The sequence below is a fragment of the Bos javanicus genome, chromosome 11 (genome assembly GCF_032452875.1).
Source record: "Bos javanicus breed banteng chromosome 11, ARS-OSU_banteng_1.0, whole genome shotgun sequence".
Classification (NCBI taxonomy): Eukaryota; Metazoa; Chordata; class Mammalia; order Artiodactyla; family Bovidae; genus Bos; species Bos javanicus.
The window spans coordinates 48,053,603-48,074,660 of record NC_083878.1 but is presented as its reverse complement, the minus strand read 5'-3'; the positions used below and the strand labels follow the sequence as shown (position 1 = coordinate 48,074,660).

Sequence of the window (21,058 nt, the reverse complement as noted above, 5' to 3'; positions counted from 1 at the left end):
ACCTGGGTTTGATCCCTGAGTTGGGAAGATCCCTTGGAAGAGGGTATGGCAACCCACTCCAGTATTCTTGCGTGGAGAATCCTCACGGACAGGAGCCTGGGGTCGCAAAGAGTCGGACATGACAGAATGACTAAGCACACAGCACACTTAATATTATTAGATGATAGTGCTTCTGGTTGGTGTAAATACTATCAGTTTAGAAAAATAGGAAGAGAAGGAGCCCTTAGAATGAACTGCTTAGAGGTGGGCTGTTTCAGTTGCACTGTAGAGCACATGGTCAGTAGCTACTAATCCCCAGCTATATGTGAAACTGGGCTAAATCTTGTGGGAGTTACAGAGGACAAGCAGTCATCCTCATGCTCCAAGCATGTTCTGAGTAGTTGGGGAGGTAAGCCCAGTATGTTTTTACAGTGCGAGGCCATGTGTATATGGTAAATGCTGATTGAAGGATACCAACAACGGGGTGGGATTTGAGACAGGGACAGGCTCCTCTACCCTGTGGGCAGTTTCAGTAACAGAGACTGAGTGAGGAGAGGAGGAAGATAGGATGGGGTGCTGGGAGAGGAGGTTGGCAGGAACAAAGATGCAGAGGAGTGAGGGTACAAGAGGCATCCTGGGAACAGTGAAGGATCAGAGTGGGGAGGTAGGAAACAGAAGAATGAAAATTAAGCTGGACTCAGGTTTTGTAGAGTCAGGGCTGTCAGGGCAGGTAGTAAACTGAGAAGATACTGAGAGACTTGGGTTGGAGCCGGTGAAAAGGGAAGGACAGAGACATGATCTGAGACCAGTTAGCATTTTGGGTGATTGGAGTGGGAGTGAAGTTTGACTAGAGGCAGAAGACTAGTTAAGGTTCCTTGTCAGCGTGCGCCTGATGAAATAGGGACCTATTCTGGGGTAGTGGTAGAGATGTAGAGACCCAGGTGTGGAGTCTCCTGAGGGAAGAAATTACCAGGACATGGGGCAGAATAGGAGAGAAGGGCTGGAAAAATCAAAGGTTCATCTAGGGTTCTGAGCATGAATGACAGACAATTACAGAACCAGGAGGGAAATGGGAAGTTCAGGAGAGGGGAAGGTAGAAATTTGGGTTTGATTTTTAAATAAGAAACCCATATTCAAATGCTATAAGAAGCCCTATCTGGTTCACTCATTCATTTCAGAGATAAATAGATGTCTTGATTAGTTCTCTGTGTTTTGAATTTGAAGGAAGTGAACAGGCTCTCAAAATATCTTGTTGTTTAGTCACTAAGTCGTGTCTGACTCTTGCAACCCCGTGGACTGTAGTCCGCCAGGCTCCTCTGTCCATGGGATTGTCCAGGCAGGAATACTGGGGTGGTTGCCATTTTCTTCTCCAGGGGATCTTTCCGACCCAGGGATCGAACCCAAGTCTCCTGCATTGGAAGGCAGGTTCTTTACCACTGAGCCACCTGGGAAGCCCCTAAAAATATCTAACAGACATCTAAAAACTTGTTCCTACATCTTCCTTCTCTGGCCAGTTCTTGCCTCACAGACTCCTGTAGAGCCCTGCTTTCTTCCCCGTGCCCATCACATTGGTCTGGCTCTCTGCTCCAGGAGGACTGTTAGTCTGTGCCACGTCACTTAGCTCTTAGAGATAAACTGAGGTGATTTGTTTTCTCTTGTGTTTGGACTTGCACCCCCCTCGGCTGTGATTTGGTGCAGCGGATCCGAATACCCATCTGTGAATCTACCTTTGGGGTGGACGAACAAATGCTGTACTTTCCTTTACTATGTACATTTGCCAGCTGTTCATATACCAAAAAGTTTATTTTGTTTTCAGGGTGTACTGCCTCTAGGAAAAAAAAAAAAAAGAGTGTTTTCTATTTGTGCCTTTTCCTGCTTCCTCTGAGTATGTCTCTGTTGAGTGGTTACTGTGTCCTGAGTGCCAGGGTAGCTCATGAGAAGCCCAAAACCTCAGCAGGCCACAGTTCGGCTTGCTACTCGGGCTTCCCTGGTGGCTCAGACAGTAAAGGATCTGCCTGCAATGCAGGAGACCCGGATTCCATCGCTGGGTTGGGAAGATCCCCTGGAGAAGGGAATGGCTACCTACTTCAGTATTCTTGCCTGGAGAATTCCATGGACAGAGGAGCCTGTTGGGCAACAGTCCTTGAGGTTGCAAAGAGTCAGACACAGCTGAGTGACTGACGCTAACTATGGTTTGCTACATACAGTATGAAATAGCCCTTTATTATTATTTTTAATACCAACCTTTTTAGAGTTTCAGGTTTTTCTGTTTTAATATCTTGCAAGCATATCCATGTTTACTTGTCAATGACTTTTTAAAAAAATTTTTAATTGGAGGATAATTGCTTTACAGTGTTGTGTTGGTTTCAGCCATACAGCAACACAAACCAGCCATAAGTATACATATATCCCATCCCTCTTGAACCTACCTTCCAACCCTGCCCTCCATCCTACTCCTCTGGGTCATGATGGAGCCAGAGTACCAGGCTGAGCTCCCTGTGTTACACAGAAGCTTCCAGTTAGCTACCTATTTTACACGTTGTCAGTGACCTTTAGAATCAGTCTTATCCTTGAAATTGAGATGGTGTAGTACACAATCTATTATGTTTCTATTCATTCAGTAAATAGTTATTGAATGCCTAATATGTGCTGATTTCCATGCTAAACATGGGAAATTAAATACTTACGTTTTCTACCTTCAAGTAATTTCATGGGAGTGATAAATAAATATTTACAGTGTAGTGTGGAACCCTGGTAGAGAAGTACAAGAAGCTATGCAAGCAAATATTTTTCTAATTTACTGTTTCCAGGTAACTAATGGACATAAATCCTGAAATGGATAGGCAGTGAAGCTAAGGGCAGAACTTGAAGTCTTAACTGGGTTCTATAAAAACAACTTAATGTTGTGTGCTTAGTTGCCCAGTCGTGTCTGACCCTTTGTGACCCCATGGACTGTAGCCTGCCAGATTCCTCTGTCCATGGGGTTGTCCAGGCAAGAATACTGGAGTGGGTTGTCATTTCCTTCTCCAAGTAATCTTCCTGACCCAGGGATCAAACCCATGTTTCTTGTGTCTTCTGCATTGCAGGCAGATTCTTTACCACTGTACCGCCTGGGAAGCAAGGTAAAATCAATTTAGGAGTTAACTCACATATGTGTAATTTAGTTTGGCAGATGTCTGATTTTGGAGGAGACCATGTCTATTCTAATTTTAGAGAATATCATGCTTAAATTTTGTTTATAAAAGGTACTGTTCTATTGCACTAAAAGGAAAAGTATCTTTAACTTAGACCAACTGTGTATGTGGATTCTTTGCTTGGATTTAGGATCGATTATTGCCGTACTAATTGTTTTGCTTGTTGAATCAAGTCAAATAATAAAAGTGACCTTAAAAATAGTACTTATGTGTTACAGCCACTTTGGAAGATGGTTTGGTGTTTTCTTACAAAACTAAACATTATTCTTGCAATAAAAGGCAACAATCAGTGTTCCTTGGTATTTACCTAAAGGAGTTGAAACTTAACTCCACACAAAAACCTGCACCTGGATGTTTATGGCAGGTTTATTCATAATTGCCAAAGCTTGAAGACAGCCAAGATGTCCTTCAGTAGATGAATGGCTAAAGTGTGGTTATACCCAGACAGTGGGCTAAATAAAAAGAAAAGAACTTTCAGGCTGTACATGTGTGGAGGCAGGGTATACTGGGAAGTCTCACTGCCTCCCTCTCAATTTTGTTGTAAGTATAAAACTGATCTTGAAAAATAGTCTTTGAAAAAAAAGTATTTGTGGTGACAGTAAAAGGTGAGTGATTTCTTTTCATACTTGTGTATGGGTCCTGAGTCCAGGGAGGTTTATCGCATTGCCAGACACACTTGCACAGGACTTTATCCTGGGTAAAAAGTGACCACTCTCCTAGTGGCCAACATGGATCCCAGCGTTCACCTTCAGCTCTGGTTGTTATGGTAAAGATGGCTGTCACAGGAACTGCCCAGTTTAACTTCTAGGAACTGAATCCAGTTAGTTTTCTTTCATAGAGAAGCAGGTTTCTGTTTCTCTTAGAAGCAGGTTTTGTTTTCAGACAAGTAAATGGAAAGAACATTAGGCCTCTCCCTTTAGGACTTAGAAGATTGGTCTCAGTCGGTTTGGTGATTACAGTGATTTCCAAACCTGTTTTTACCTTTGGCTGCTTTCCACCGAATCCATTTGAAAATGCATTAGTGGAATCCTTCTCTCTGAACAGGGCTTTCCTGGGGTTCTCTTTCAGATTATGCCATTACACTTTTCTTGTGCTTCCAAATACTTTGTAGAAATTATTCTCCTTGGGGCATACTGAAAACTCAGTGTTAATTAATTGACCTTATATTATTCCTCACATCTATGATTTATAAACATAGCAAACTGAGTCACTAAAATTTGAAAATATCAATGGATTTTGAGGTTGGGGCATAGAAGTTCAACTGGCAAACCCCACATGACTTCTCTCCAGCTTGAGCTTTGCTTTTGTGTTCCTTAACCTTTTGTTTGTTGTCTCCTAATTGTAGAAATAAACATATCCAGATGTTATGGTTTGCATTTTTAGGCTTTTTAAAAAATTAAGTTAAAGTTCACATACCACAAAATCACCCTTTGAAAGTGTGAAATTCACTAACTTTTAGTACATTCAGACTTGTGTAGTCATAACCGTTATCTAATTTGAGAACATTTTCTTCACTCCAGGAAGAAACCTCCTCTCATTCACAGTCATTCTCCATTCCACACTTCTCCAGCTCTGGCAACTATGAATCTCCTCGCCTGTTCTGGACGTTTCACATAAGTAGAATCAAGCAATCTGTGGCCTTTTGCATGGCGTATTTCAGCTTACTATTTTCAAGGTTCATCCATGTTGTAGCATATATTAGTGCTTCCTTCCTTTTTATAGCTGAATAATACTCTGTTGTATGGACTTGCCACATTTTGTTTATCCATTCATCATTTGGGTATTTGAATTGTTTCTATTTTGGGGCTATTAAATGCTGCTGTGAACATGTACAAGTTTGTGTATGGATGTATGTTTTCATTTCTCTTGGGCCTGGCTTGCTGCGATTCATGGGGTCGCAAAGAGTCGGACACGACTGAGCAACTGAACTGATGTACCTACATGTGGAATTCTTGGCTCATACGGTAACTTTGTTTAACTTTCTGAGGAATGTTTTCTACAGCTTTTGCACCATCCCTCAGCAATATATGTGGGTCCACATTCTTGCCAACACTTATTATTGTCGTCTACCTTTTTTCATTATAGCTATCCCAGTGGGTGTGAAGTAGTTTCTGACTGTAGTTTTGGTTTGCATTTCCCTATTGATTAATGATGCTGAGTACCTTTTCCTGTGCTTATTGGTTATTTGTATGTCTTTTGTTTTGGCCATGCCACACGACTTGTGGAATCTTAGTTCCATGATCAGGAATTGAACCTGGCCATGGCAGTGAAAGCACCAAGACCTAACCATTGGACCACCAAGGAGTTCCCACTATATCTTACTTGGGAAAAAAAATCTATTCAAATTCTTTGCCTATTTTTAACTGGATTGTTCATCATGGAACAACAGACTGGTTCCAAATAGGAAAAGGAGTACATCAAGGCTGTATATTGTCACCCTGCTTGTTTAACTTCTATGCAGAGTACATCATGAGAAACGCTGGGCTGGAGGAAGCACAAGCTGAAATCAAGATTGCTGGGAGAAGAATCAATAACCTCAGATATGCAGATGACACCACCCTTACGGCAGAAAAGAAAGAAGAACTAAAGAGCCTCATGATAAAAGTGAAAGAGGAGAGTGAGGAAGTTGGCTTAAAGCTCAACATTCAGAAAACTAAGATCATGGCATCCGGTCCCATCACTTCATGGCAGATAGATGGGGAAACAGTGGAAACAGTGACTGACTTTATTTTTCTGGGCTCCAAAATCACCGCAGATGGCGATTGCAGCAATGAAATTAAAAGACACTTGCTCCTTGGAAGGAAAGTTATGACCAACCTAGATAGCATATTAAAAAGCAGAGGCATTACTTTGCCCACAAAGGTCCGTCTAGTCAAGGCTGTGGTTTTTCCAGTGGTCATGTGTGGATGTGAGAATTGGACTATAAAGAAAGCTGAGCGCTGAAGAATTGATGCTTTTGAACTGTGGTGTTGGAGAAGACTCTTGAGAGTCCCTTGGACTACAAGGAGATCCAACCAGTCCATCCTAAAGGAGATCAGTCCTGGGTGTTCATTGGAAGGACTGATGTTGAGGCTGAAACTCCAATACTTTGGCCACCGGATGCGAAGAGCTGACTCATTGGAAAAGACCCTGATGCTGGGAAAGATTGAGGGCAGGAGGAGAAGGGGACGACAGAGGATGAGATGGTTGGATGGCATCATCAACTCGATGGACATGGGTGTGGGTGGACTCTGGGAGTTTGTGATGGACAGGGAGGCCTGGCATGCTGCCGTTGATGGGGTCGCAAAGAGTTGGAAACAACTGAGTGACTGACAGAACGTTCTGATATTGATGACTTGTAAGAATTCTTGTATACTAGATACTAGACGCTTATCTGATGCATGATTTGCAAGTATTTTTCTTCCATCTGTGGGTTCTCTTTTCATTTTCTTGGTAGTGTTTGAAGCACAAGAGTTTTTAAGATTTGATGAAGTGAAAATCTCTCAGTTGTGTCCAACTCTTTGTGACCCCATGGACTGTATAGTTCATGGAATTCTCCAGGCAAGAATACCAGAGTGGGTAGCCTTTCCCTTCTCCAGGGGATTTTCCCAACCCAGGGATCGAACCCAGGTCTCCCACATTGCAGGCAGATGCTTTACCAGCTGAGCCACAAAGGAAGCCCTTGTTTTAATGAAGTCCAATTTAATTATCTTTTTGTCTGGTTGCTTTTGGTGTCATATCTAAGAAACCATCACCCAATCCAAGATCAAGAATAAAACCATTTTCTTACAAGTGTTTGATAGTTTCAGCTTTTAATTTCTGTCTTCATTCCATTTTGAGTTAATTTCTGTCTGTAATATGATTTTTTTTGCAAATGAGTAGCTAGTTATTCCAGCACCATTTGTTGAGTATGACTTTCTTTTTAACTGTTTTCTCCCCCTTACTTTATTTACCATCAATCTGTATACTTACATTAATAGCACCTGCAAATGTGTAGGGTACATAAGACTGTGGAGTATACAGTTTAAGAATTTGTCTTCCCTTTGGTTCTTACATCTAGTTGAGACTAATGATGGTGTATATATCTGAAATTGTTAAATGGTGTTTGATTCTGTGCCAGAGGAGTGGTGGAGAAAACAGAATTCATTAGGAATTGAGAAGACTGAGTAAGTCTGTGGGCAAAGAAGTTCAAAGAGAAGATAAAGTCATTGAGGTTAGATAAGGGTTAGATACAGAAAGAGCAGAAATGGCCAGGACAGAGCTTACTGAAGCAATTAGGTTCTTTTGGCCCAAAGTATGTATAGGACATGTTTTAGACAGATCTAAATTTTTTTCCTGGATTACCAGGTCTTCCCTTAGCCTAAACTGCGTCACTAGAAATTGGAAGCACCTGATACATACTTTGTGCAGTTGTGTTTAGAAATAAGGGCAATTTCTGTTTTGGCCACCCCGTATTGAATTGGGTACCTTATGGATACATCTTCTGTTTACTTATTTTTTTACTTCTCTCAGTGGTTGTCATAAATGCTGGAATGCATTCCTCTGTAGGGAAGGAAAAAGTAATTTTACATCTACCCTTGCAAGTTCTTGGCTGAGACAACTCCTATAATAAAAAACAGACTAATTAGAGAAAAGCAGTCTGTTTACACGTATACCTCATGTGCATGTGGGAGGTGCACTCAGTATTCCAGGGAGTCGTGAGTAACTCACAGAGGTGGCTTAGAACTCAGGCTTACAGACCAGCTTCGGCTAAAGACACAAGAAAGGTAGGTGTGGGTGGGCCAGTAATGGGGAGGTTAGCAGGAAAAGCACAGTAAACAGGGGTTAGGTTTTTTATGTAAATCTAAGTCTGAGCTTTCATAAAAAGTTCTTGTGATTTAGGAGAAGGTAATGGCAACCCACTCCAGTATTCTTGCCTGGAGAATCTCAGGCTCCCAGAGGAGCCTGGTGGGCTGCCGTCTGTGGGGTCGCCCAGAGTCTGACGTGACTGAAGTGACTTAGCAGCAGCAGTCATTCTTCTCTTCCTCATACAGAGATACCCTTAAAAATGGAGGTTAATTTTATACATTTAAATTTCCCTTATAAAAGGGTAACTTCTACTCTGTTTTCAGAGCTTCTCCTGTGTTTGTTGTTTCTCAGAAATAATCAGCTCAAGATCATCCTTACACCAAAAGGCTATTTTGGGGTGGCATATTCTGCTACCCTTCCCCCTCTTCTTTCAAGGTTTTGCCCAGATGTCACTTCCTCAGTGAGGCTTACCACGTCCACCTGTTTAAGATTACAGTGGCTCAACCCTATAATGGCTCACTCTCCATTTGTTTTACTCTGGTCCCCCACCCCTGCCAGGAGCACGTATCCTCTTTTGCAATATTGTGTAATTGACTGACGTCGTATTTATCTTGCTCACCAGAAGTTATGGTTTGCTGGGATTTTTTGCCTGGACACAGCTGTACCTGTCACGTAATTGAATGCTCAACAAATAGCTGTTCGATGAATGAAGATCCTAAGACTGCTTTTACTTTTGGGCTATTGTCTTTCAAATTCTTGGGTCCTATCCCAGACCTCTTAAATCAGAAACTCTGGGGATGTGGATCCATCTACTTTGTCTTAACTAGACCTCCAGATCACTCTGATGTAAATTATACTTTTAAGAACCACTCAGTAAGATTTCAGGAGCTAGGTCTGTTGCTTACAGGTGTGGATGTGTAGATCTATACTTGAGGTAACTGACAAGTATTACTGAATACAAATTCAGAGAGACAAAGAGAATACAAATAAAGAGAACAATCTCTTTTCGGACTTCTCTTTCTCTTCCTCCTGCTGCCTTTTTCTGAGGAGGTAGCCCAAGGAAAGAGGATATCAGCTGTAGTAACTTTCTGTTGATTTATCAAGGAAAAAGTGTCCCCAAGACTACTTTGTTGTTGTTCAGTCCCTAAGTCCGACTCTTTGTGACCCCCATGGACTCCTGCACACCCCACTTCTCTGTCCTTCACCATCTCCTAGAGCTTGCTTAAACTCATGTCCATTGAGTCAGTGATGCCATCCGACCATGTCATCCTCTGTTGCCCCCTTCTCTTGGCCTCAGTCTTTCTCAGTATCAGGGTCTTTTCCAGTGAGTTGGCTCTTTGCATCAGGTGGCCGAAGTATTGGAGCTTCAGCTTCAGTATCAGTCCTTCCAGTAAATATTCAGGGTTGATTTCCTTTAGGATTGACTGGTTTGATCTCCTTGCAGTCCAAGACTACTGTAGATTCCAGTAATACAGGAGGAGGCACTGGACTCAACAGGGAGTCACGCTCATACTCGTGGCTAACGTTTGTTACAGCAAAAAGGTACAAGACAAACAGCCAGGGAGAAGAGCACACGGGGCATTGTCTAGAGGAAACCAAGAGAAAGCTGCAGAGAGTTCTCTCCCAGTGGAGTCACACAGGGCATACTTAATTCCTCTGGCATCAAACACTAACAAGTATGAAGTGTTATGGTATTCCCCGACTCAGTGGTAGAGAATCCACATGCCAATACAGAAGACACAAGTTCAGTCTCAGGGTCAGGAAGATCCCCTGGAGAAGGAAGTGGCAACTCACTCCAGTATTCTTGCCTGGGAAATCCTGTGGACAGAGGAGCTTGGCCAGATACAGCCCATGGGGTCGCAAAGAGTCGGATACAGTGACTGAACAACAACAACGTGAAGTATTTATCTCCGAGGGAAGCTCGTTTGGAGACATAGTCTTCTGGTGTTTACTGGGTACTGTCATGTAGGCACCCTCTGACTAGCAGATACCAAAATCCAGACTCCCAGAAGAAAAGCAGTTCAGCACAAACCACATTTTACAGTTTAGGCACAGCAAGCCATTCTTAACCAGTTAGAGTGGTAGGAACCCTCCTGAAGTCCAGATTCCCAGATGCCCACCAGAGACCAACCTTGCAAGCCAGCCTGAGGCTGCTAATGCTTAGAAAGACCTGCTTGCAGGGTGGGCCCTTGGCTGGCATCTGGGAACTCGAAGTTCCAGAGAGTTCCTCCCACCCTGACTGGTAGGGATGGCTCACTGAGGCTTACAGGTGGGGATATGTAAACTGTTTTCTGCCATGTTCACCGTTTCTTCATATTATCCAAAAAAGTTTGTTTTTCTTCTTTATGTAGAACATAAAGCAATTAGACTTCTCTCCTTATGAAATTTAGTAATAGAATGTTGTGAGAATGATTTGGACACTTTAAGTGAATTGAATAAGTGAGTTTATTCACTTAGACATATTTTCTTAAAAATGCCTTGGCAGTATTATTCAATTTAGTTATTACATAAATGATTTATGTCATAGTAAAATTTTAAAATGGATTCCAAATGATGCAAAAATTAAGCTAGCTTTCTTACTGTTCATTTGAAAAATATCCCCTCTGGCTGTTACTGATTTTTCTTCACATCTACCTTTTCATCTTCTAGAGGGCCAGTGTGATAACTTGCCATCTTTGGGTTTGCTTTTGTGAATAGCCAGTCTTCTTTCTTTCTTTTTTTATAGGTCAAGATGCTGAGTTATCAGGGACACTTTCACTTGTCTTGACACAGTGCTGTAAGAGAATAAAGGATACTGTTCAGAAGTTGGCCTCTGACCACAAAGACATCCACAGCAGCGTTTCTCGGGTTGGAAAAGCCATTGATAAGGTATGGAGTTGTCTGGAGTGTTTGGTGTGTTCTGGCATCATCCACCATTTCCCATGGCTGCTTTCATCACATTAGCTTTCTCACTGTTTGTACTATTTCTTCCATCCTTGCTTTTAGTTATGTGGTTTTACTGTGGTACTCTTAAAGTTCCGTGTTGCTGTTATTTCAAAAAATACGAATAAAAGCAAACCAGAAACCTCTTTTTATAGCCTTTTTTTTTTAAACCCATTTTCTTGTATGATGACCACTCCTAGTGTCAAGGTGAGTCAGTTTCCAAATTTTTAACTTACTCTGAGGGAGTTTGTTTATAGAAATAACTTTTCCTACTTCCTGAGTGACTCCCGGGGTGTGACTCGGCCTCTGTTACGGATGATTGGGGTAACAAAGCTTGCATCTGTCTGCCCTGCATCATCCTAGTCTCCTTGTCTTCCTGTGAGCTTACTGGTCACTTTGCTCCAGTGTTTTTTGCTGTGTGAGTGGGTTGGTTGCTAGCCAGCAGAGCCGGTCACTTGAGTTGAGTGATTTTCTTGTGACATCTCTTAAATCTTTGACTTGGAGGTTTGCTTATAAGCAGTTACCATTTTTAGCACTGGGCCAGTTTTGCCCTTGGAATTCTTAGTCTTAGTAGAGCCCAAGAGAAGTGGCTTAAGGTTACTGTGTGATACCTTGGAGTGTTTCAGCTATTGGGGAGTGTGTGACTGGTTGTAGACATTTTTGTTCACATGTTGTAAACTTCTGGGAGAGTAGAAAAAAATTTTGGAGAGAACTTTTTGTAGCAAAACATGTCTTATGAGCTGCTCCATCTGTATGCATGAGGACAGTAGCTGTAACATGGAAACTTGTGGAATCCAGAGAATGGCTCTTAACTCATGCGCAAGCCTAACTGTTAGAAATAATCTGACAAAGTGGTAGTATTGGCTGGCTAAAGTCAAGGCAGCCCAAGTGAGAACTATAACACAGATGCTTTTTTTTTTTTTTTTAACTTTACAATATTGTATTGGTTTTGCCGTACTTTAACATGAATCTGCCACGGGTGTACACGTGTTCCCCATCCTGAATCCCCCTCCCACCTCCCTCCCCGTACCATCCCTCTGGGTCATCCCAGTGCACCAGCCCCAAGCATCCTGTATCCTGCATCGAACCTGGACTGGCGATTCGTTTCTTATGTAATATTATACATGTTTCAGTGCCATTCTCCCAAATCATCCCACCCTCTCCCTCTCCCACAGAGTCCAAAAGACTGATCTATACATCTAACACGGATGCTTTTAAGGAAGTATTGCTAACTTGTAGGTTCGGTATGACAGGACTGAATGGCTGGGGCTCTGCAGATCGTTTGGGTAGCTGGGCCTTCAGAAGTGTTAATGACCTTTGGGAGAGGTCTCACCACTCCCAGTGTGCTGAGGGTTTTGACTCAGTGAAAGAGGCTAGAGAAGTGGTGTTGGCTGCAGCGGTCCCATTTTTGGATCTGTGATGGCGGTTGCCAGCAGAGGCTGGAAGGTAGTGAGTGTTCTCTGAAATAGCTCTGAGGTTGTGGGGCCTTTCTGTTAACTGAGGATGTAAACAGGGCTTTGGAAGTGGCTTTGGCTTCAGACTTTTTGGAGACTGTGGCATCGTATGTCTTCAGTTGATGCCTGAAGTGATTATTGGTGTATACTGATTCAAGGACCTTCTGGAAGAGTGGGGTTGGGGGTGCTTTAGGGATGATCTTAAATCACTGTGAGTGAGGAACTCTCTTTCGGGTTCCTTAGGGTGAAGTAACTACTGGTGATGTTTAGGAAGCTTCAGATATTGGCAGCTGCCAGTGACCAAGGCATTCTAGTGATGGTTCAGACCCCAAGAGGTTCCTGGCAGTGACCACGGGGCTACCCGCAGTTATGATGGTATGGGGACAGGCAGGACCAGAAGATGTCAGGACAGTGAGAGTAGCTGAAGCCTCCGAAGCAGCCAGTCAGAGAAAAGATCCCAGGTTCCGGAATAGGTGGGGATGGCCTCACAGTCATACCTCGTGTGTGGTCTCCTGGCTACCAAGATCTGGGATTCAGGGCTTTGCCTGGTGCCGCTGCTAAGGGGGCCATTGTGCCTTCATTTCCTAGCTTATGTCTTGTCTAATCCTAATTACCATCAGTGTTAGTCCCTCCATCTTGTCCGACTCTTTGCAACCCCATGGACTGTAGCCCGCCCGGCTCCTCTGTCCATGGAATTCGCCAGGCAAGAATACTGGTGTGAGTTTCCATTCCCTTCTCCAGGGGATCTTCCTGACCCAGAGATTGAACCCAGGTCTCCTGCATTGGAGGTGGATTCTTTACTGTCTGAGCCCCCAGGGAAGCCAGTTATCATCAGAGCCCTCTTTTACTCTTGTCCCCCAGCTACTGGCGACTTGCTAAACATGTCTTCTTTGGGATTTGGCAAGTCTTTATACATATTCATAAGGGTTGTCATGTTTTGGCTAATTTTTGAGACAAAGCATTTAAATGTATTTGGTGCTAGAAATGGAAGTATCTTTTTGAAAGTGGACAACAAGAGATCCACATAGTGAGTAACCTACATTCTGACCTTTTTAGTGGGGAGATATTTGAGGTGAATATTGCTGATTAAATATTTTAATTTATTCATTTATCTTTTGGGTATATTTTTCATGTACTTGGAAGTTATAAGGGCTTTTACAGGTTCTTTTGGAGGGGAGGGGGTAGTTTTATATGTTCCTGTGAAAGTAGTTTAGGTTCTAGGTGACCTGGCTTCTAGATTCTTCTGATCTATCATGAAATGACACCATTAAGTTGATCCTGGGGTAATTTGTTGAATTATAGTCCTGAGGCACAGCCGAAAGCTTGGATGTCTTAGCGAAGTTCTCTAACATTTTTCAGTGTATTCTCTTCCCTTTTGGGGGGGTTAAGGGGCGGCATCTACTTAGCATTAGCTGTGAAGGAGGCTGTGACCCCACTAGAACTGCCTAGACCTTGTACACGAGCTTCTCGCGCACCTGAGGAATTCTGTGTTGACTGATGTTGTCCAAGATTCCATTGGTTTGTAAAGTCTTCCTGCCCTTCTAGCTTGTACCTCGTAAATTTGTGCAAGCTTCTGGAGCCACCTGTCATAAAGGCTGGGTGGACTCGTGGGTTGGCGAACAAACAGGATGAAGCTGAAGCCACTGTGGCTTAAGCCTTTACGTATCACAGTAAACAGCCTTGAGTAATAAACTGGAATGTTGTCCGGCAGCCTGTGAGCACCATGTTATGGGCACATGTTCCCACCCTGCCGAGAGGAGGACAGTAAGGAAGCTGGTGACTCATATATGAGCAGGCTGGTGGTTGAGTGAGGAACTTGAGTAAATTTTGACATGCTTAAAAAAATTTATTTTTTCCTTTAATGTTTTAATGCGTCCTTTAAACTTTTTTAGTCATCACTTCCTTGAAAACGTATGCAAAAAAGTTCATGATGTTAGGCAAGACACTTTCTGGCTTTTAATCATTGCCAACATAAAAAATTATTGAAGATTTCTGCTTTAATGTGTTGACAGTTTTTAGATGCCTGTATGGCAACCCACTCCAGTATGTTTGCCTGGAGAATCCCAGGGACGGGAGCCTGGTGGGCTGCTGTCTATGGGGTCACACAGAGTCAGACATGACTGATGTGATTTAGCAGAAGCAGCAGCAGTATAATCACAATTTAAAATAAATATCAACCGCTGGGTTTTGTAGCCAAAAAAATGTGTGTGTGTTTTTGTTTTTGTTTTTAAGTAAAAACGAATGTGTTATTTCCTTCTCTATTTTTAAGAAAATCTAGAACTCTTTCCTGTTTAGGATATTTTATTTAGTGCTTTACTTATTAGTCTTTTGACTTTTTTTAAGTTTAATTCCTAAGTAAGAAAAGTCAGTAAACATAATTACTGCTTTAGACTTCTGTGTGTGGGTGGATGAAATAATGCTAAGATTCAAGTATCTAACATTTGCTGTGGGACAGTTGACAGTGAAAAACAGTACCTGTTCTTTAGAAAATTGTGGTGTAGTGTATTCGTGTAAGGGTGCTTTTTGTACATGTCAAAGAACTAGAAAGATTCTGAGGCAACATAAAGTAAGTTTGCTTAGGACAGACTCTGCTTACTAATAAAAAGAAAAGAGATGATCATTGAGTTCTTGATTAAGGTTGTGGAGTTGATATTTTATTTTATTTATTCATTCATTTATTTTTGGCTGCCTTGGGTCTTCGTTGCTGTGAGTGGCTTTCTCCAGTCGCAGCAAGCGGGGGCTGCTCTTCGTTGTGGTGTGAGGACTTCTCGCTGTGGTGGTTTCTCTGGTTTCAAAGCATGGACTCTAGGCACACGGGCTTCGGTAGTTGCAGCATGCAGGCTCGGTGGTTGTGGCACATGGGCTTAGTTGCTCTGAGGTATGTGGAATTTTCCCAGACCAGGGATTGAACCTGTGTCCCCTGCATTGGCAGGCAGATTCCTATCCACTGTGCCACCAGGGAAGTTCCGTTTAGTTGTTTTTAATTTTTTTTAAATTGTTTATTTTTTTGGCCACTCCACAAGGCATATGGGATCTTAGTTCCCTTATCAGGGATTGAACCTTCGCCCCCCTGCATTGGAAGGCAGGGTCTTAACCACTGGACCACTGGGGAAGTCCCTGGAGTTGATATTTTTACGTTTGACTTGTGAGAGTGGGTAAGATTTAGCACAGCAGAGCAGTGAGGTGTGGTCTTCTGTGGGGCCAGGCAAGGAACTGAACAGCTGAGAAAATGCTTGACTCCTATTAAAGACTCTCAGGAACTGACTTGACGAGAGTGGCTGCCCCTGTCAGGCAAGGTCAGGCTGGGGAAAAGGCAGTGATGGAAGGCCTAAAGATTTGATCCAAGGAGATTAGGGGAAAAAGGGAGGGAATGATAAAAACATTTGAGGATTTGCCTACCCTCCTTAAATAGGATGAAAATAGACTAAGGAGAAGGCAGAAAATATGGCTCTCACTTACAGAGAATTGACCATGTTCCACATGCTGAGCTGAGAGCATTACATACATTTAGACGGCTTCCCTGGTGACGCTGCTGCTGCTAAGTCGCTTCAGTTGTGTCCAACTCTGTGCAACCCCATAGACGGCAGCCCACCAGGCTCCCCTGTCCCTGGGATTCTCCAGGCAAGAACACTGGAGTGTTAAAAGAATCCACCTGCTAATGCAGAAGACGTAAGAAACTCCAGTTCGATCCCTGGATTGGTAAGATCCCCTGGAGGAAGGCATGGCAACCCACTTCAGTATTCTTGCCTGGGAAATCCAATGGACAGAGGAGCCTGATGGGCTGTAGGCCACAGGGTCGCAAGGAGTCGGACATGACTGAAGCGACTTAGCACGCACATACACGCATAGCCCATGATGTGTGTCAGTCGCTCAGTTGTGTCCGACTCTTTCCAGCTGCATGGACTAGTTTGCCAGGCTCCTCTGTCCATGGAATTCTCCAGGTAAGAATACTGGAGTGGGTTGCCATTTCCTCCTCCAATAGCCCATGATACAAGCACATTATTCCCTTTTCACATGTGAGGAAACTAAGATTCAGAAATATTAAGTAACGTACCCCAAGGTATGCAAGTGGTAGATGAAGGTTTGGGAAAAGGTTTCACTCAAGCATTTGTTCTTAAACACTGTGCTGTACTAGGAAATCAGGCCATTGCAGGGCTGGTAATGTTTTATAAAGGGGGCAAATAATGGTTTTAAAAAAAAACCCTTTTTGTACACCACTTTTCCTAAACTGATCTTCTGCCACTAGATGGAGCATATGCATTGGTGAGGCAAAATGATGACTGTTAAAAAAAAAAATGGCGTAAGGCTATACAAAATGAAATAGAGAACATTGTAAAATAGTTCTGAGTGAGCCTTTTATATAGGTCTTCCTGGGGTGTAAGAGGAGAAAAAAGTAATGGCAGGAGAAAATGTTTTGCATTTAGCCTTAAACAATAATTAGAATGGGTGAGGTCAGCTAGCTCTGAAGTACTATTATTGCATAACGGATAAATCCTTATGTAGTAGAGAGATGGTACTGTTCATCAAGGAGGGAAATGAAAAAGGCTAGAAAACTTACTCTGAGCAAGGCAAAAAAGAACTGAGTTCTGAAATATAGGCAGATAATTTGATACATGTATTGGGTAGAATTTTCAGAATTACTGAAAAGAAATGGCTAACAAAGCTGTAAAAAGATCACAGTGATTAGAAGCTAGGAACAAATTCCCTAAAAATAAAATAAAACATCAGACTAACCACACTACTAGTAAGACATTTAGTAAAAATCTCATATTTTCTCCCATTCTGAGGGTTGTCCCTTTGTTTTTGGTTTCCTTTGCTCTGCAAAAGCTTTTGAGCTTAATTAGGTCCCATTTGTTTTCATTTTCATTACTTTAGGCAGTAGATTGAAAAACATCTTTCTGTGATTTATGTCAAGAGTGTTTTGCCTGTGTTTTCCTCTTAAGTTTTATAGTATCTGGCCTTGTTGCATTCAGGTCTTTAATGCGTTTTGAGTTTATTTTTGTGTATGATGTTAGAGAGTGTTCTAATTTCATTCTTTTACTTGTTGCTGTCCAGTGTTTGCATAGTATCTTTTTTTTCTGTTGTGTGTTAAGTAGTAGATAACTTTTCCCAAGCTGCATGGAGCCAGAGTCCAGGTCTTCTTCTCAGTTAAATGTTCTCTGCAGTACCCCTTTCACTGCTGCTACTGCTGCTAAGTAAACCAGATGTTTAACTAGGTGCTTGGAAGGGAAATTGATTCCTCATAGGTGCAACAAGAGCACATTGTTAGGGTCACATCCCAGTTTTTCTACCAAAGACGATGGAGAAGTTTTTTAAAGATTAGCAGTATTAAAGAATTGGCAGGGACTTCCCTGATGGTCTAGTGGGTAAGACTTCTTGCTCCTAATGCAGGGGAGCCGGGTTCCATCCCTGGTCAGGGAACTGGATCCCACGTGCCACAACTTAATAGTTCTCATGCTGCAACTAAGACCTGATGTAGCCAGATAAATAAATATTAAAACAGAAAAGAATTGGCACTTAGGCGTTAAATCAAATACTGAGTTTTATCATGTACTTCTTTTGTCACTGCTTACTCAATAATTATAATTTCATAAAATGTATTTCAGAAAGGGATTGGTTTTGGATGATGAGCAGTGAAAACCAGTCCTTAAGTCTAATCAGGTCATAAGCATGTTTAAGCAAACAGGTAGGGTGGTTTGTTTAGATTTCATAGTCTTGTAAGGATCGTCTAAGTTATTTACCTCTGTCTAGCCTCCAGACTTTAAAACCTTTAATCCATTAAAAACATGAATGATACTAAAAGTACATGAGATGGTATACAGATTTGTGTGTCCTGAATTTCTCTAAGCTGTAATATCTTCTCTAGACAGACACACCCTTGAATATGTGCTTTTTATCTTTTGAAAATGTGCCTTCACATTTAAGAACATCCTTCCATGCTTTTTCTTTTCTTTTCCTTTATAAAAGAAAAAATGGAGTAAAACAGAAGTGCTAATAGACAGGTGTTTCTCTTCACTATCTACTTCTTGGCTGGTTTGCGATGCTGCTGATTTCCTGGGCAGCCATGCAGATGACTTTGGTCACCTAGCAACAGGGCCTGGAACTGATCCTTGCTCTGATGCAATAGTAAGAACATGCACTTATAACAAAAGGAGTTCTCATACTATATTGCATTTCCTTGACCTCTTTTTACAGTTTTAGCTTTAATTTTTACTACATGTGAGCAGGAAATAAGCTATGAAAAAAATTTACTCATCCACTTTAGTGGTTTAAACTGCAAGATCTAAATGATAGAAGGGAGCTCAGAAATTTTCATCTAATGCTTTGCTTAGTCATGCTTAGTTGTGTTTTCCAAGACTAGCAAATAAGTTCTAGAACTTAAATGTCGTACAGATGTCTTGAGTGTAAGGGTTTTCGATTTTTCTTACCACCAGTATAGTAGTGAAATAAAATTACATGAAGAGCATCCTTGTAAAAGAAAGTGTTTACATCTGTTTAAATGTTAGACTGTTTTAAATTTTTCTAGATGATCAAAATTTACTTTTGGTTTAAGTACATGAAGGAAAGATTTGGAGGAATTGTTTTATTTGAGCAGTTCCTGCCTGGTGGTAGCTATTAGAATTATGACTAAATGTAAACATATACTGCTAGAAAAAACTATTTTCATATGGTCTGTGCTTTGGAGTTGACCATTGGGTCTTCCAAAGTTATCTCTTTCTTTCCTGCTGAATAATAGACACTTGATTTGTTGGGGGTTAATGCGATTGGGGAATAATCAGTAAATGAATCAGTAGAAATCTGAAGGTTGTGTTTGGATTGAATGAGGTTGATAGATGAGTGAGAAATCTTAGTCTCAATGGTTCTTGCCTATGGAGTGCATGCAGACATTTAGAGAGTTATAGACAGATTCCTGCTGCTGCTGCTGCTGCTAAGTCGCTTCAGTTGTGTCCGACTCTGTGCGACCCCATAGACAGCAGCCCACCAGGCTCCCCGTCCCTGGGATTCTCCAGGCAAGAACACTGGAGTGGGTTGCCATTTCCTTCTCCAATGCATGAAAATGAAAAGTGAAAGTGAAGTCGTTCAGTCATGTCTGACCCTCAGCGACCCCGTGGACTGCAGCCTTCCAGGCTCCTCTGTCCATGGGATTTTCCAGGCAAGAGTTGGTAATAAATTCTGTCATCCTCTGATACCATTCCTTTATTCATTTGATTAGCCTTTTATCTGGGGGAATAAAATATGGGAGAAATCTGTGATATTGTTACTGAACCCAGGTCTGACTGTGTCCCAATAAAGAGGTTGGTGAGAAGGAAAGTTTGCTTTATTTTGGATGCTGGCAATGGGAGGTGGAGAATGCTTGTCCAAAGGCTGACTCCGCACCCCCAATCAGGGGCAAGAGCTTTTATAGACAGAGGGAGGGGCTCCATGCAGAAAAAGCGCAATCAGCTCTGACAGTCATCTTGGTCATCAGTGGTCTAATCGGCGTCATCTTCATTGTTTTAAGAACAGTTAGTCTTCCATTCCAGGATTGGTTGGTTCCCGTTTCCTTGAGGCCAGTTCTTGGAATTGTGCAGCTGTGTCGTGGTTACAGTCTGGTCGTCATGTAGTTAACTTCTCTACCTGCTGGTGGTTTCAGGATCTACAAGGGCAGCTCACAGGATATGGCTCAGAATATTATGTATAGCCTTTGAAAAGAAACTAAGGGTCCCTGACTATGCTTAATGACTAAACTATTATTATTTGGTCTCCTTTGACTGTTTTCCTTTGTTTCTGCATTTTCTTGCTTCTCTGATTAAACTTAATTCTTTGGCTAAAGTTTTTCCACAGGCAAAAGGCAGGCTGAGGACATGGGGAGTGAGGCCCTTGGGCCCTGCTCCTTTTCACCATCAGTCACCCTTGTAAGGCCTGTATCCCACCCAGGCCAGAGGAGGAACAAGGTAGCGGCATCTTTACTTCCAGTGTTCTGATTGTCATAGACAGCATAAAGGTGTGATGATTAGCTTAAAGGTACTGATAGACTACTATAAAGTCATCTCTCAACAGGCAGAATCTGGTAAGCAGATTGGATGAGGAAAGTAGAGAGCCACACCAAGCAATTCTGATTTTTTCAGTGCTAAATACAGTCTCTTCAGTATGGGCATGGATGCTATTGCCTTAGCATCTAGGTACTTTGTATTATCTCATTCTTTAGATTAAGTACCAGGCCAAGAAAGAGGTCTATAAAAAGAAAAGAAATAAAAATTTAAGATTCTGAGAGTAATTTTGCTTTTTTGTTTTTGTGTTGAGTAATTCCAAATGTTAAATTTGTATATTTAGTTTTAGGCTACTGACTTGACATCTAAGAATAGATAGATCTTTAAAGAAAAGTGGGCTGAATTTTGAAGAGGAGAGCTGTGCTGTGTTATGGTGATTGTAAATAGTATGTGGTTTGCAGTTCTATTGTGGATTACTTACCACCTGTTCTTTTGTGCGCTGTACCATGCTTAAGCAATGATTAACTAAGGATTGAATTAATAATTTCAGTTTAATCTAAACAGAAACTAATTACATTTATGTGCTTAAAAAACAATTCAAGAGGCTTATCAGGTTAACATAGGTTAACACCTATGAAAGATAAGGGAGTGGAAGTAAAATTGGACACAGAAAGCTTTCAGAGGTAGATTGGCCAGTTTCTTGACTCTTGATGTTTCGAGTTGCCTTCTACTGGGGTAATTTCCCCTTTGTCAGAAGAACTTTAGCAGTTCT

At 41.9% G+C, this 21,058-nt stretch overlaps 1 protein-coding gene across 2 annotated transcripts in view; it reads left to right on the top strand.

Moving 5' to 3' along the window:
* RMND5A (required for meiotic nuclear division 5 homolog A) overlaps positions 1-21,058 on the top strand; it is a 60,712-nt gene that overhangs the window by 8,500 nt on the left and 31,154 nt on the right. The window contains exon 2 of one of the 2 annotated variants that reach the window (XM_061432618.1): positions 10,666-10,808. The exons of the other annotated variant lie outside the window; for it this stretch is intronic. Coding sequence (XP_061288602.1) covers positions 10,666-10,808 — 143 coding nt within the window. The remainder of the gene's footprint in view (positions 1-10,665; positions 10,809-21,058) is intronic. 2 annotated transcript variants of the gene reach the window in all.